The 14,772-nt window shown below is 39.8% G+C and overlaps 1 protein-coding gene across 11 annotated transcripts in view; it reads left to right on the forward strand.

The window, feature by feature from the left end:
* The window catches only part of Spag9 (sperm associated antigen 9), a 131,644-nt gene that overhangs the window by 91,393 nt on the left and 25,479 nt on the right, over positions 1–14,772 (forward strand). For all 11 annotated transcript variants that reach the window (XM_031353514.1, XM_031353515.1, XM_031353517.1 and 8 more), the window contains 10 exons: positions 2,505–2,561; positions 3,489–3,662; positions 4,703–4,832; positions 5,275–5,364; positions 5,960–6,127; positions 6,529–6,700; positions 10,628–10,846; positions 11,078–11,273; positions 13,049–13,174; positions 14,376–14,456. In XM_031353514.1, coding sequence (XP_031209374.1) covers positions 2,505–2,561; positions 3,489–3,662; positions 4,703–4,832; positions 5,275–5,364; positions 5,960–6,127; positions 6,529–6,700; positions 10,628–10,846; positions 11,078–11,273; positions 13,049–13,174; positions 14,376–14,456 — 1,413 coding nt within the window. The remainder of the gene's footprint in view (positions 1–2,504; positions 2,562–3,488; positions 3,663–4,702; positions 4,833–5,274; positions 5,365–5,959; positions 6,128–6,528; positions 6,701–10,627; positions 10,847–11,077; positions 11,274–13,048; positions 13,175–14,375; positions 14,457–14,772) is intronic.

The following is a 14,772-nucleotide window of genomic DNA, read 5'->3' on the forward strand; positions in this document are numbered from 1 at the left end:
GATTGCTTGGGGGAAATGCTTGGGGGAATCCCAGCACTTGGGAGGCAGAGGCAGGCAGATTTCTGAGTTGGAGGCCAGCCTGGTCTACAGAGTGAGTTCCAGGATAGCCAGGGCTACACAGAGAATCCCTGTCTCAAAAAACCAAAAAAACAAAAACAAACAAACAAACAAACAAAAAAACCCAAGCTGACTTCCTTTTTAAACTCTCCCTTTGAGAGGACACAGTTGTCTTTTATTGGCTCTTAAATCTCAGTGCTGCCATTTACTGGTGGTCTCAGTAAGTGTTCCCTCCTTGAATTCAGAGACAGCTATAGAAAAGTTTGTCTAGGTTTGGTGATTGTATATGGGATGGATCCCCAGGTGGGGCAGTCTCTGGATGGCCTTTCCTTCAGTCTCTGCTCTATACTTTGCCTCCGTATTTGCTCTTGTGAGTATTTTGTTCCGCTTTCTAAGAAAGACTGAAGCACCCACATTTAGGTCTTCCCTCTTCTTGAGTTTCATGTGGTCTGTGAATTGTATCTTGGGTATTCTGAGCTTTTGGACTAATATCCACTTATCAGTGAGTGCATTCCATGTGTGTTCTTTTGTGATTGGGTTACTTCACTCAGGATATTTTCTAGTTCCATCCATTTGCCTGAGAATTTCATGAATTCATTGTTTTTAATAGTTGAGTAGTACTCCATTGTGTAAATGTACCACATTTTCTGTATCCATTCATCTGTTGAAGGACATCTGGATTCTTTCCAGCTTCTGGCTGCTGTTTATTACTATAAACAATATTATTTATTATTATAAATAAGGCTGCTATGAACATAGTGGAGCATGTGTCCTTATTACATGTTGGAGCATCTTCTGGGTATATGCCCAGGAGTGGTATAGCTGGGTCCTCTGGTAGTACTATGTCTGATTTTCTGAAGAACCGCCAGACTGATTTCCAGAGTGGTTGTACCAGCTTACAATCCCACCAGCAATGGAGGAATTTTCTTTCTCTACATCCTCACCAGCATCTACTGTCACCTGAGTTTTTGATCTTAGCCATTCTGACTGGTGTGAGGTGGAATCTCAGGATTGTTTTGATTTACATTTCCCTGATAACTAAAGATGGTGAACATTTCTTTAGGTGCCTCTCAGCCATTCGATATTTCTCAGTGTGAGTTCTTTGTTTAGCTCTGTACTCCATATAGTTGTCTCCTGAGAGGCTCTGCCAGAACCTGACAAATATAGATGTGGATGCTCTCAGCCAACCATTGATTGGACTGAGTACGGAGTCCCCAATGGAAGAGTTAAAGAAAAGACTGAAGGAACTTAGGGGGTTTGCAACCCCTTAAGAAGAACAACAATGTCAACTAACCAGACCCCCCCAGAGCTCCCAGGGACTAAGCCACCAACCAAAGAGTACACATGGAAGGACCCATGGCTCCAGCCACACATATAGCAGAGGATGGCCTTGTTGGGCATCAAGGGGAGGAGAGGCTCTTGGTCCTCTGAAGGCTCGATGGATGCCCCAGTGTAGGGGAATTCAAGGGCGGGGAGGCAGGAGTGGGTGGGTGGGGGAACACCCTCATAGAAACAGGGAGAGGAGGGATGGGGTAGAGGGTTTCTGGGGGTATGGGGTGGGGAATAGGAACTGGGGAAGGGGGTAACATTTGAAATGTAAACAAAGAAAATATCCAATAGAAAAATAGTTTATCCCTTGCCAAAAAGAAAAAAGAAAAGAAAAGTTTGTCAACTGACTTTCCATTAATTTACTCATATTCTTGTGTTTGGATCATCACATCAAGTTTATACATTGTCTTTAAGTTTGTAAGCCTTACCTCCTCATATGCTCATAAGTGGCCTACCAGAGCAGTGTAGTTCCAAGCTGTTTTGTGAAAGATTAGAGTACAGATAAAAGAAACCTTAAAGTAAGAACAGGGATTTGTAAAACAGTATTTTAAAGAGGGAACTAGAGTATATCTTTTTAATTTTTTCCTTGCTTTGATATTATTTGATGTTTTATTCTTTGAGAGAAGGTCTTGTTCCAAGCTTGCTCCAAAGCTGCAATCCTTCCACCCCAGTCCCTGAGTGCTGGGGTTAGAGTTATGTGCCATTACACCCGGCCTGAATGCTTTAATGTTGTTCGTCAGAGCCCTGCTTTTGTAGTCTAGCCACTTGAAAGATGAAGACAAAAAGGTGTTCTTGAGACCAAGAGTTCAGGGTTAGTCTGAACAACAGACTGACTCCTTGTTTCTTAATAACAAGAAAGGGGAAAAAACTTAAATAACAACATTGAGACTTATTGGCTATTTGTCTACCACAGGAATGCTCTCACAAGGGTCTTAGCTCTTTAAGAAGGTGTAGCACTCTATCTAAGCAAGGTTCGACTTAGCAGGCTGTCTCATGAAAGGTCAGAGCACCTTCCTTGCTGAGTGAATTAATATGAGCTAACTTGGTTCACTCTCTTCTATCTCATGACTTTCTTAGAATACCTATCTAATAATACGTTTGTTTGTTTCCTTGTTTAGAGCCTCACGAGAAAATCCAGCTATGCAAGAAAAAAAAAGGTCAAGCATCTGGCAATTGTGAGTATAGTAAGGACCGGAATCAGAAATGATACTTGGAGACAAGAACATTATACTGACTTTTCCCAATTGGGAGGAAATAGCTAAACTGAAATTCTTCTCTTTAATATACAGCATGCCAACTCGGTAAGGCTGTGATTCAGGACCCAAAGTAGGCTATCGTAAGCAGCACTGTGTTGGTTATGCATTTGGTGGAATCGTCTGCTGATGTACATATATAAACATGGGGAAATATTTGTAGAATTGACAGTTAAATGAATCCCCATCAAAGAGTTGATGAGAAGTTTGGTATTTGTACTGCTTGGTTAGTGTTGTGTGTGCTAAACTCGATTATGTTTGTACCAGAAGTACTATGTGTTTATTGAAGTTAAAAACTTACCCTTTTAGGATTAATCTGTTTACTTTTAGCATAAATGTTTTAAAACTGTGGACATGAAAATAGTTCCTTAGGTTGAGCTTAGAAAATTCATGATATGAGTTAACTTGGTGATGTGTGTTCCCAGTGTAGCAGACCTTTCTATGCACTGCACACTAAGCTTTGGCTGCCATCACAGTCATCCCCCTGTTGCTCACTGACCACTATGACCTTGTCCCACATAGGACTTAACTAGCCAAGGCGCCTTTGTATTGTTCTTGTTTAGTAGAAGCTTTCTGTATGCATTAACATCTCTTTCATTATGGAACTTGCTTATATCTGGCATTCTAAGCAGTAGTTACTTTCCCCTGAATGCCCAAGTTTGGTTGTAACTGACTGTTAAGGCTGTAGTATAACTACAAAACTGGTTTTGCTAATGTCTAACTCACTGCCTTGTAAAGTTTTGTATTTTCTTGATCATAAAAATTTATGGAAAATTGGGGCTTGGTTTTCACAGTGCATGTAATAGACATATCTGTGGGTTTTGTTGTTTGCCTCTTTTATTTTGTTAGTTTCAGCCGACTTTTTAGTTCTTCAAGTAATGCAACAAAGAAGCCTGAACCCCCTGTTAATCTGAAGTACAATGCTCCCACCTCTCACGTGACTCCCTCTGTGAAGAAGAGGAGCAGCACGTTATCTCAGCTCCCTGGTGACAAGTCCAAGGCCTTTGACTTCCTTAGTGAGGAGTAAGTATGCCAAACAAGCACACAGAGTGCTAGAACCTGTCACCCTTGCTAACTTCTCAGTACTTCAGATAACTCGAAAGAGACTGTAGCCAGACATAATAGCTTATGTTAATCAGTACTTGGGATCTGACACAGGAGAATCATCACTAGTTCATGGCCAGCCTGGTCTGTATAGGCAATTCAAGGCTAGCATCAGCTGTACACATAATCCCTGCTTAAGAACAAAGGGGACTATTTTGTGTGTTGGGGTTATGGACAGAAGTGGGAAGAAGGATGGGTTTCTATAGTGCAGATGGATGCTTTTAAGTAAATGACTGTAGAGCTTAGCAATGTGATTCTAAACCTATGAAAGTTGAGGCAGGCAGATTATAATTTTGAGGTCATCCACAGAGTAAAACTTTGCCCTAAAATGAGTGAATGAACGAATGAATGAATAACTTGTAGCCAGTGTTTCATATGAAAATTGTACTTCAGGACTAGTGAGCTGGCTCAGCAGGTAAAGGTGCTGCCAACCTTGATAAACTGAGATCCATTCCTAGGACATATATATTGGAAGGAGAATGTACTTTTCTGGCCTCTGATGACACTAGGCATGCACATGGTACACAGACATCCATGCAGGCAAAACAGTCAAAACACATAAAATTAAAATAATTAAATCTAAATTAAAAAAAATAATGAAAAGAGGATGTAGAATCTAAGAGTTTAACTTAATCACCTTCCACAACGGCATTAGAAAATTCTCAGTATTTTTTAAGAAAAGGAAGATCCCAAATTACTTCAGAAGTTTATGCTTTTAAATATAACTTCTGAAACTTCATAAGTTTGATGACTAAAACTCAGTTTAATATAGCATGCTACTTATTTCCTGTTGAAGGCTGGTTTCACAAACATGGAAAAATCAGTTTTGGTATAATCCTCTGTGTGTGTGTGTGTGTTTTGTGTACAAGGCTCCAGAGTAGAGTCGAGGATGACTCAAATGCTGGGATTAAAGGTTTTGTTGCATTCTCTTAATTAAACCTGCAAATGTCTCCTTTTAGAACTGAGGCTAGTTTGGCCTCCCGCAGAGAGCAAAAGAGAGAGCAGTATCGGCAGGTGAAGGCTCATGTTCAGAAGGAAGATGGCCGAGTGCAAGCTTTTGGCTGGAGTCTGCCTCAGAAGTACAAACAGGTACATGGGGATATGACGAGCATGTCTAGCAGGAAGTGCAAGTTGAGAAGAGTGTGCTTGGAAAATGCGAACTGGAATCATTATCCTAAATTTCTCATCTCAACCTGCTTGGATTTGGTGTGTTTAGGCAAATGTGGGGGATGTGGGCTTTCGGGCTGTTTTCTAGAGCCCTAGAAATTCTAACTCCTAAAAGACTAAGCACTTTTGTGTACAAACATGCACTGATGTGCACATGTATGATTGTGAATTTCTACCTCCTGCTGAGCTCTTGTACTTACTATACGTAATTGCTGCTTGAATTTTTGCTTATTTTTGAAGTAAGAATGACAGAATCAAGCTTGAACTTAATTTCAGAAGCAAGTATGTAACAGCCATGCTTGCTCATGTCTCAGTGGTTCTGTAATTTCAGTGTTAATTGAGCTTACTGATGTGTTCCTATCAGGTAGCCAATGGTCAAGGGGAAAATAAGATGAAAAATTTACCTGTGCCTGTCTATCTCAGACCACTAGATGAAAAAGATGCATCTATGAAGGTAAGCTAACTGTAACACTGAAGGAGAGACTCTTAATCCCCAGGTAGATTTCCCACCCCCAAAAAACTATTTAAACACTACTTTTTTAGTGAAATGATTGCTCATTTTAAAACTTGGGGGTTTTTTTGTTTGTTTTTTTGTTTGGTTGGTTTTTTTTGTTTGTTTGGTTTTTTTTTTTTTTTTTTGAGACAGGGTTTCTCCGTATAGCCCTAGCTGTCCTAGAACTCATTCTGTAGACCAGGCTGGCCTCAAAGTCAGAAATCCGCCTGCCTCTGCCTCCCAAGTGCTAGGATTAAAGGCATGTTCCACCACCGCCTGGCAAACTTGGTTATTTTTGTATTTTGAGACAGAATCTCTATACAATCCAGGCTGGCCTTGAACTCTATTTTTTCTTCCATGTTCTAATCTTGAACTCTTTCACTCCACCTCATTCTCCTAAGTGCATGTGCTACCACATCTCATGAATAGTACTAAAGTGTATTGAAATACCCGTGGTTCTACCTATAGTTATCTTTTAAAAGGTGAAAATTTTCTTACTATTTGTAGAGGAAAAAAAAATGACATAACTTTCTCCCCGCCCCCTGCCTCTGAGAAGCTGTGGTGTGCTGTAGGAGTCAATTTATCTGGTGGCAAGACAAGAGACGGTGGGTCTGTTGTTGGAGCAAGTGTATTTTACAAGGATGTTGCTGGTCTGGACACCGAAGGCAGTAAACAGCGGAGTGCATCTCAGAGTAGTTTAGATAAGTTGGATCAAGAACTCAAGGTAAGTACACACTGGCACTTGACTTCCTGATTTATGAATATAAGACTTCAGCTCTTAAATTCAGACTTGTTTGAGGCACCCTACAGTGGGGATCACTATGCACTTATTTTCCCCAGATGTCCCTTTAACATTTATTATATTGAAGTATTATTTACATATATTCAATGACTACAACTCCATTCTGCCAAATGTATATAACCACTACTACAAAAAAAAACAGACTATTTTCTAATTGCCGACCTGCTTTAACTACTAAGTTTTAATCCAGAAAAACATATAAACAATTGTATTTTGACCCTTCCAAATAATCTTGAAATAATACTGCGTTTTAGTATAAGAACACAGTCTTAAGAATATTTGCACATTCATATAATTTTAAACATTTTCCTCTGCCTACTCAGGAACAGCAGAAAGAATTAAAAAATCAAGAAGAATTGTCCAGTCAAGTCTGGATCTGCACCAGCACCCATTCAACTACAAAGGTTATCATCATTGATGCTGTTCAGCCAGGCAACATCCTAGATAGTTTCACTGTTTGCAATTCTCATGTTCTGTGCATTGCCAGTGTCCCAGGTAAAGCAAGACCCCGCCTCCTCCCTCCTCCTTCTTCCCTCCTCCCTCCTCCCTCCTCCTTCCTCCCTCCCTGTGCTCCCTGCCCCTCCTTTCAGGTGGAAATGGGTGTGGAGCTGTGAATGAGTCTTGTTCCCCTGCCTGTGGTTAGAGACTTTACGCTCTAGTAAGAGAGGATTTAATATAGACTGGAAGCCATTGAATAACTATGTTTTTTAGCTATTTAAAAATCATGTGAAGAGCCGGGCAGTGGTGGCGCACACCTTTAATCCCAGCACTTGGGAGGCAGAGGCAGGCGGATCTCTGAGTTCGAGGCCAGCCAGGTCTACCGAGTGAGTTCCAGGACAGCCAGGGCTATACAGAGAATCCCTGTCTCGAAAAACCAAAAAAAAAAAAAATCATGTGAAGAGTATTTAAAAAATGGCACTATGAGTTCAGGTGTTAGAGGCGTATACCTTTAACGCCAGCGCTTAGGAGGCAGAGGCAGGATCTCTGTGAGTTCTACAGAGTCAGTTCCAAGATAACCAGGGCTACACAGAGAAACCCTGTCTCGAAAACAAATGGCAGTATGTAAGGAGAGCTGGTTGAAGTTCTGGAACCAATGTGTAAAATTAAAACGATAGTTCAGAAATATTAGTCAGCCATAAAAGAAATGACACTTTTTTCCCTGTTATTTAATTGTGGTTGAAACACTTTTGTTTTCCTTGACACAAAGTCAGCCTGAACTACATAGTGAGATTGTATCCCCAAAAGAAAACAAAAAGGCTAAGCTGGTAACTTTTATATCGTTTAAAAAAAAAAAAAAAAAAAGAACTACTGGGCTGGCGAGATGGCTCAGCGGGTATGAGCACTGACTGCTCTTGCGAAGATCCTGAGTTCGGATCCCAGCAACCACATGGTGACTCACAACCACCATGAGATCGGATGCCGTCATCTGGTGTTTCTGAACACAGCTGCAGTGAATTTGCTGGAGCGAACCGGGCCGTCCTGAGTTCAATTCCCAGCAGCTACATGATGGCTCACAGCTATCTGTACAGCTACAGTGTACTCATACACATAAAATAAATAAATAAATCTCAAAAAAAAAAAAAGAAGAACTACTTTAAAATAAATGTTAAAGCTGGGTGATGGTAGCACATGTAATCCAGTACTTGGAAGGAAGGGGAAGGGGCAGGTGAATCTCTGAGGCTAGACTGGGCTATAGAACTTTCAGGCCAGGGCTACATAAAGAAACTCTGTCTCTAAATTAAATAAACAAACAAACAAAAAATTAAATAAAGTAATATAATATTAATATAATATATTTTAAAGTGATAAAAATAAAAATGGTTTTCCATTGTAAATGCTTAAATTTTTTATATGTCTTACTAATATTTTAAGCCATTGTATGTCTTTTAATGATAGAATATAGAAGCCCATCTTGGCAATAATAATAGTAGTAGTCATAATAAGTTAAAATTTGTTTTCTTTTGTTTGTTTGTTCTTGTCTGTTTCTTTTGTTTGTTTGTTGTTTGTTTTTCTTTTGTTTGTTTTTTGAGACAGGGTTTCTCTGTGTAGCCTGGCTGTTTGTCCTGAAACTCACTAGGTAGACTAGGTTGGCCCTGAACTCACAGAGATCTGCCTGCTTCTGCCTCCTGAGTACTAGGATTAAAGGTATGTGCTACCACCATCCAGCTAAAAACGATTTTTAATGTATATTTTATTTTTGGTGTATGAGTTTTTGGCTGTATGTAAATTGTGTGCATGTCTGCTGTCTGTGGAGGCCAAAAAAAGAAGGCATCAGATGCCCTGGAACTAGGGTTGCAGGTAGTTGTGAGCTGCCATACGGATTTGGGAATTGAATCATGGTCCTCTCTGCAAGTGCTTCCATTAACCCATCTCTTTAGCACTCTACCCCCTACAAGTTTTTAAAGAAGAAAAGTTTTATTATATTTTAATTATTTTGTGTGATAGTAGAAATGGCATCATACTACAATGCCCATTTTGAAGATCAAAAAATAACTCTCAGGAGTTGGTTCTCTCCTTCCATGTAGGTATTGGGGATCAAATTCAAGGTCATCTGGCTTGACAACAAGCACCTCTATCGGCTGAGCCATCTCATCAGCCTCTTCCCCCTTTTCCTGACTTGATATTAGATATTACTTGTTTTTAACTTCATAGAGCAAAGGTGTCACATTGTTTTTCTCAGAATGTATTTTGTTCAATTTCTAATTAGTATGAGAAATTTCTTGGAAAGTCTATATAGGTAGGTTCCAAGACAGTATTTCCAGGTCTTTGTTGAACACAGTGACCTAAGGACTTGCTCTCGTCAAGGGGTAATGCCAGGACTAAAATTGGCTCTTCTAAAAGGTATATCTGCCTTGATCTTATTTGGGTCTAAGTAAATACTGTTGAAAAGGATATATTAGATCCTTTTAGATTTAACCTATTTCTACTTTGGAAAAAAGTTAACCAATGTTATCTTGATATTCAAACTTGATAAGCTACTTCTCATTATGATTTTAACCTTTGCCCAAATATGAAAACTACCCAGTGAACTTGGGGGTGTCAGTAGAAAACTAGAAGGTATATGAGTTACAGATAGGTGTTCCATTTAAGTATTCAGGTCAGGTGTGGTGGCATATGCCTGTCATCCCAGCCCTTAAGAAGCAGATGCAGCTAGATTAACAATTGAAGGCCAGCCTGACCCTATAGAACAGAATTCTGTCTCAACCCCTCCCCCCAAAAAAGATTAAAAAATCTGATGAAAGTATAAGTTAAGAGATATAGTTAATAAAGTTAACTTGAATCAGTCTGTTTTTGTCTTTGTAGGGAGTAAAGTCAGGATATTAACATTGAATATGATGCATGACTTACATTAATTTTTTTAGCCCCATTTGTTAACTGGTTGTATTATATATTGGTTATTTGACCACTGATCAGCTTTCTTCTTTACTTACTGTATAAATAGTTGTTAATTCCTGAAATGAGACCCTTTTCAGTCTTTAAACTTTTTAATTGTTTTTATTGTGTATGTGTGTGGTGTATGAAGAGGCTGCATATGCTATGGCACGTGAATGGAAATCAGAGAACTTTGTGAAGTTGATTCTCTCTTTCCACCTTAAAAAAGGTTCAGGGATCAGACTTGGGGCATCTGGCTTGTGCAGCAGGTGCTTTGCCAACTGAGTATCTCACTATCATCTTTTCTGTTTTGTGTTATTATGGCTTAGCCAGAAATGATGAACACCTGCTTTTGGGAGGCCAGCCTTGACTACATATAGTTCAAGGCCAAAGGACCAAGTGAGACCTTGTCTCAAAAAAATCATACACCCATGTTGTTGTCCAAAATTAATAGATCCATATTATAAATACCTTTAATGCCACAATTCATATACAGAAACCAGAGGAAAACTTTTGGGAGTTGGTTTTATGTTCCCACTGTGGGTTATAAAAACTAAACTCAGGTCAACAGGTTTGTATAGTAAATACTTTACCTCCTGCCATGTCTCTTACCAAAAAAAAAAAAAGAGGTATTACCTTTAACATGTTTTTCAATAGAATATGAACTAATAGAAATATTATTTTACCTCTAAAGTACTTTTTCATTTTATCAAGATTACTTTTTAAATCATATTTATTTATTTATTTATTTATTCATTTATTTATTTAGGTTTTTCGAGACAGGGTTTCTCTGTGTAGCCCTGGCTGTCCTGGAACTCACTCGGTAGATCAGGCTGGCCTCAAACTCAGAAATCCGCCTGCCTCTGCCTCCCAAGTGCTGGAATTAAAGGCGTGTGCCACCACAGCCCGGCTAACATTGCCATCTTGATGGTATATTCTAGTAGCTGTATGGTTCACATGTATATTCTGACTTCAAACCTAGAGAAACTTTAATAGAAAGAAGCTGCTGCTTGCTTACTGGATATTCACAGACAGTTGTTTTGTCTTCAGGAGCTCGGGAAACAGACTACCCTGCAGGAGAAGAACTTTCTGAATCAGGTCAGGTAGACAAAGCATCATTGTGTGGAAGCATGACCAGTAACAGCTCCGCAGAGATGGACAGCTTGCTGGGAGGCATCACAGTGGTTGGGTGCTCCACAGAAGGAGTGACAGGAGCTGCTACCTCCCCAAGTACCAACGGTGCTTCTCCTGTGATTGAAAAGCCACCAGGTACACCTTTGGAGAGGAGTGCCCCATTACAGACTCGTCAATCTTAAAGTAGCCAAGGTGAAAGAGTTGTAAGAAGATGCTGTAATAACCATGTTAGAGAAAGAACTGTCCATGTCATTATGTAGTGCCAAGGAGGGGTCAGTGGAGTGGAGTTCCAAAGCAAGGGTAGTGTAGTGAAAGTATTGGAGTAGAAAAACTCATTCAGCATAGAATATTTGTATGTTTTTACAGAAGTGGAAGCTGAAAACAGTGAGGTTGATGAAAATATTCCAACAGCAGAAGAAGCAACTGAAGCCACAGAGGGCAATGCAGGGTCCACTGAAGACACTGTAGACATCTCCCAGCCTGGCGTGTACACAGAGCATGTGTTTACAGATCCACTGGGAGTTCAGATCCCAGAAGACCTCTCCCCAGTGTTTCAATCAAGGTATGCATCTGAAATCAGTAACTTTGTAATCAGTAACTGAAATCAGCACAAATAAAAAGAATCAAAATCATGTCACATAGCCAGAATACCCACTAATCACATCCTTAGAGGGAGCTGAAAAATGTTTTATTCTCTCCTATTTATTCTTTCTGGAGATTTTCCATCCATTTCTTAACTATATTTTCTAACTTTTAAAAAACTGAACAAATACATACCCTTGTACATATACATACTAGTTTATGTCTTCCTGGTCATTTCTCTTTTGGTGTTATGGTCTCCACTGTGATGGTCTACCTTGCATCCTGTCAATTCTGGTTGTTCTCTCTGTACTCACTCCCACTCCAGTTATCAGAATTAGCCATTGTTTACATTTGTCATTGTTTGATTTTTTTTCCAAAATGGACTTGAGTTTAGTTCTCATGCATGTTTTGTTGGTGAGGCCTCTCTTTTAAAGGACTGTTTAATCCAGAGCCATTTAGTATATTTTTTCTATCCCCTTAGATATAGCTCTTGGTAAACTGGTTTCTTTCTAAGTTTGTTTTTCTTAGTATATAGAGCAATCAAGAGTTTATTAGCATTTATAATTAATGTCAGAATTAAGTCGTGTTTTGAATTTGATAACCCAGTTTTATATCATCATCGACCTACTATGCCCTGATAATCCAAAAGAAGAGGTTTATAATGGAATATAAGCATATTTTACTGTAATTTATTTTATAAAATTAATTATATATTAAAAATTAAACATCACCTCCTCTGAGAGTGAGTGGTTTTAAAACAAAGTATCACTCCCTTCTCTGCCCTACCTACCCCAGAAAAAAAAATATTATAAACTTTAAAATAATAACAGGGGTTAGTTCCCCAGCACCGAGCGACTTCCACGGTCCACGTTTCTTCCTCAGCTCCAACTTGATCCCACCTCTGTCATGCCTCGGGGAAGCCGCCCAGCCCCACCTCCTGCGGACCCACCACCCTCAGCCGCCGCCCCCCGCCCCGGCCAGCCGGGTCTTATGGCTCAGATCCACCGCCGCAGGCGTAGCCGTGGGCTCATCTGTAGGGCATGTCGTGGGTAGAGCCCTGACCAGTTCCTTCAGTGGGGGAAGCTCAGAGCCTGCCCAGCCCGCCGTCCAGCAGGCCCCTGCCCATTCTGCCTCTCACCCGCTGCAGATGGGGCCCTGCTCCTATGAGATCAAACAGTTCCTGGACTGCTCCACCACTCAGAGCGACCTTACCCTGTGTGAGGGCTTCAGCGAGGCCCTCAAACAGTGCAAAATCACGGTCTGAGCTCCCTGCCCTGAAGAGGCTGTGGGCTTGCTCATTGCCTGACCCCTCGCCGACAGCCTGATGGAAAGGAGATGGTCCTTGTGACCCGGAGGATGGACAATTCTCACCCCACAGACTCATAAATTAAAGAGTTTACTTTAGACCACAAAAAAAAAATAAAAATAAAATAATAACAGGGCCATAAATATTTCTGTCTTGTTTTAGCTTTTGGTTTTTCTTCTTTTTGGCAGCCATTATTAAAGTCTTGAATGTTAACTGATGAAGTTTATTACTATATCTTATTCCCCTTTCTCCATGTTGTGCTTCCTAGTTTGTTAATATTTCTGGTACAGTTATTGAATTACTTAATGTGTAAGCATTTAACACTGACTTTTCTGGAATCTCAGTGTTTGTTCATTATAGTAAGCTTAAATGTAGAACTGCTCAATTCTTGAAAACTAAAGCTGAATATACTTAGTGTGGGTTTTTTCCCTTGTGCCTCATTTTCTCAGTAATGACTCAGATGTGTACAAAGATCAAATATCAGTATTGCCAAATGAACAAGACCTTGTGAGAGAAGAAGCTCAGAAAATGAGTAGTCTTTTACCAACCATGTGGCTTGGAGCTCAAAACGGCTGGTAAGTACCAGTGTCCTAATGTGACATATGCTTAGTCTTTACTTCTTCAGAAAATGAGCCAGACATGATAATGCAGGCCTAGAATCTCAGCATGTGGGAGGTTGAGGCAGGAGGATTGCAAGTTGAAGGTCAGCTTGGGCCACAGAACTTTCCATGTGAGACACCTTCACAAAAACAAAAACCCTAAGTAAGAGATAAATGAAGTGTAGTAAACATTAATATAAGCAAAAAGTGTAGATTAATACACTTTTATACCCACACAAAACTAGACTTACTAGTTCTAAATGATAAACTTTTTCTTTGTCCCAGCATCTTCTCTTTATGTAATATTCATAGAAAGAGAGGTAAATAGGATTTTTGTTTTTTATATTTATTTTATGTATGTGAGTACACTGTTGCTGTCTTCAGACACACCGGAAGAGGGCATCAGATCTCACTACAGATAGATGGCTGTAAGCCACCATGTGGTTGCTGAGAATTGAACTCGGGACCTCTGGAAGAGCAGTCAGTGCTCTTAACCACTGAGCCAACTCTCCAGCCCCGGTAAATAGGATTTTTAAATCTGAGTCTGACATGGTAGTACATGCCTATAATCTCAGCACACAATAAAACAGACAGATTGTATAAATTTTAGACTACCCTGGCTTAAAACAAAACCCTGTCTCAAAGAAAAAACTTTAAGTGTTCGTGTGTGTGTGTGTGTGTGTGTGTGTGTGTGTGTGTGTGTGTGTGTGCCACAGCATCTGACAGCCTGCAGGCCACAGTCAACCACTGATGTGAATCACTCTGACATTCAATAGTTCTATGTAATAGAGATGTAAGATTATTCTTGAAATGGGTTTTATGCAGATAAGGCATGAGGCAGCCCAGAGTTAGCTGGTGTCATTGGCTAATGCTTAGTATCAATAGGGGTTGTAGCTTTTGGGTAGTCATATGCTTCTGTTTGTGTTAATAGCCTGTTTCTCTGTCTTAGGTACTCATTCCCTCTCTTCCATGCTCTCCTCCATTTTCCCCTCATCTCTGTCTTTCTGTCTCTCTCCCTTTTCCCATCCTTCCTCTTTCTCTTTTCATACAAAAGTATTAAGCCATTTTCCTAAAAATTGAATGTTATTCTGCTTTTTTGTTAGGGGGTACCTGTAGTCTTTCTTAAATAGAAACATTGATGGTTCTGTGCCTTAACATTCTTGACTTTACTTTGCAGTTTGTATGTCCATTCATCTGTAGCCCAGTGGAGGAAATGTCTCCATTCCATTAAGCTCAAAGACTCAATTCTCAGTATTGTGTAAGTTTTATTTTTAAAATTATTCCTTTTAAAATTTTGTTTGTTTGTTTGTTTGAAGGCATCAGATCCCATTACAGATGGTTGTGACCCACCATGTGGTTGCTGGAAATTGAACTCAGGACCTCTGGAAGAGCAGTCAGTGCTTTTAAGGACTGAGCCATCTCTCCAGCCCAAAAGTTTTGATTTTGATGTAAAATAGATTTAAGACTATGAAAGTAATGTGTACCTCATGACAAATCAGTATACAAGCTTGAAGTTTTTGCTTGGTTTTAACTATCACCTCAGTTCTTTTTTTTTTTTATTAGATATTTTCTTT

This window comes from Mastomys coucha, unplaced genomic scaffold, assembly GCF_008632895.1.
Source record: "Mastomys coucha isolate ucsf_1 unplaced genomic scaffold, UCSF_Mcou_1 pScaffold5, whole genome shotgun sequence".
Lineage (NCBI taxonomy): Eukaryota > Metazoa > Chordata > Mammalia > Rodentia > Muridae > Mastomys > Mastomys coucha.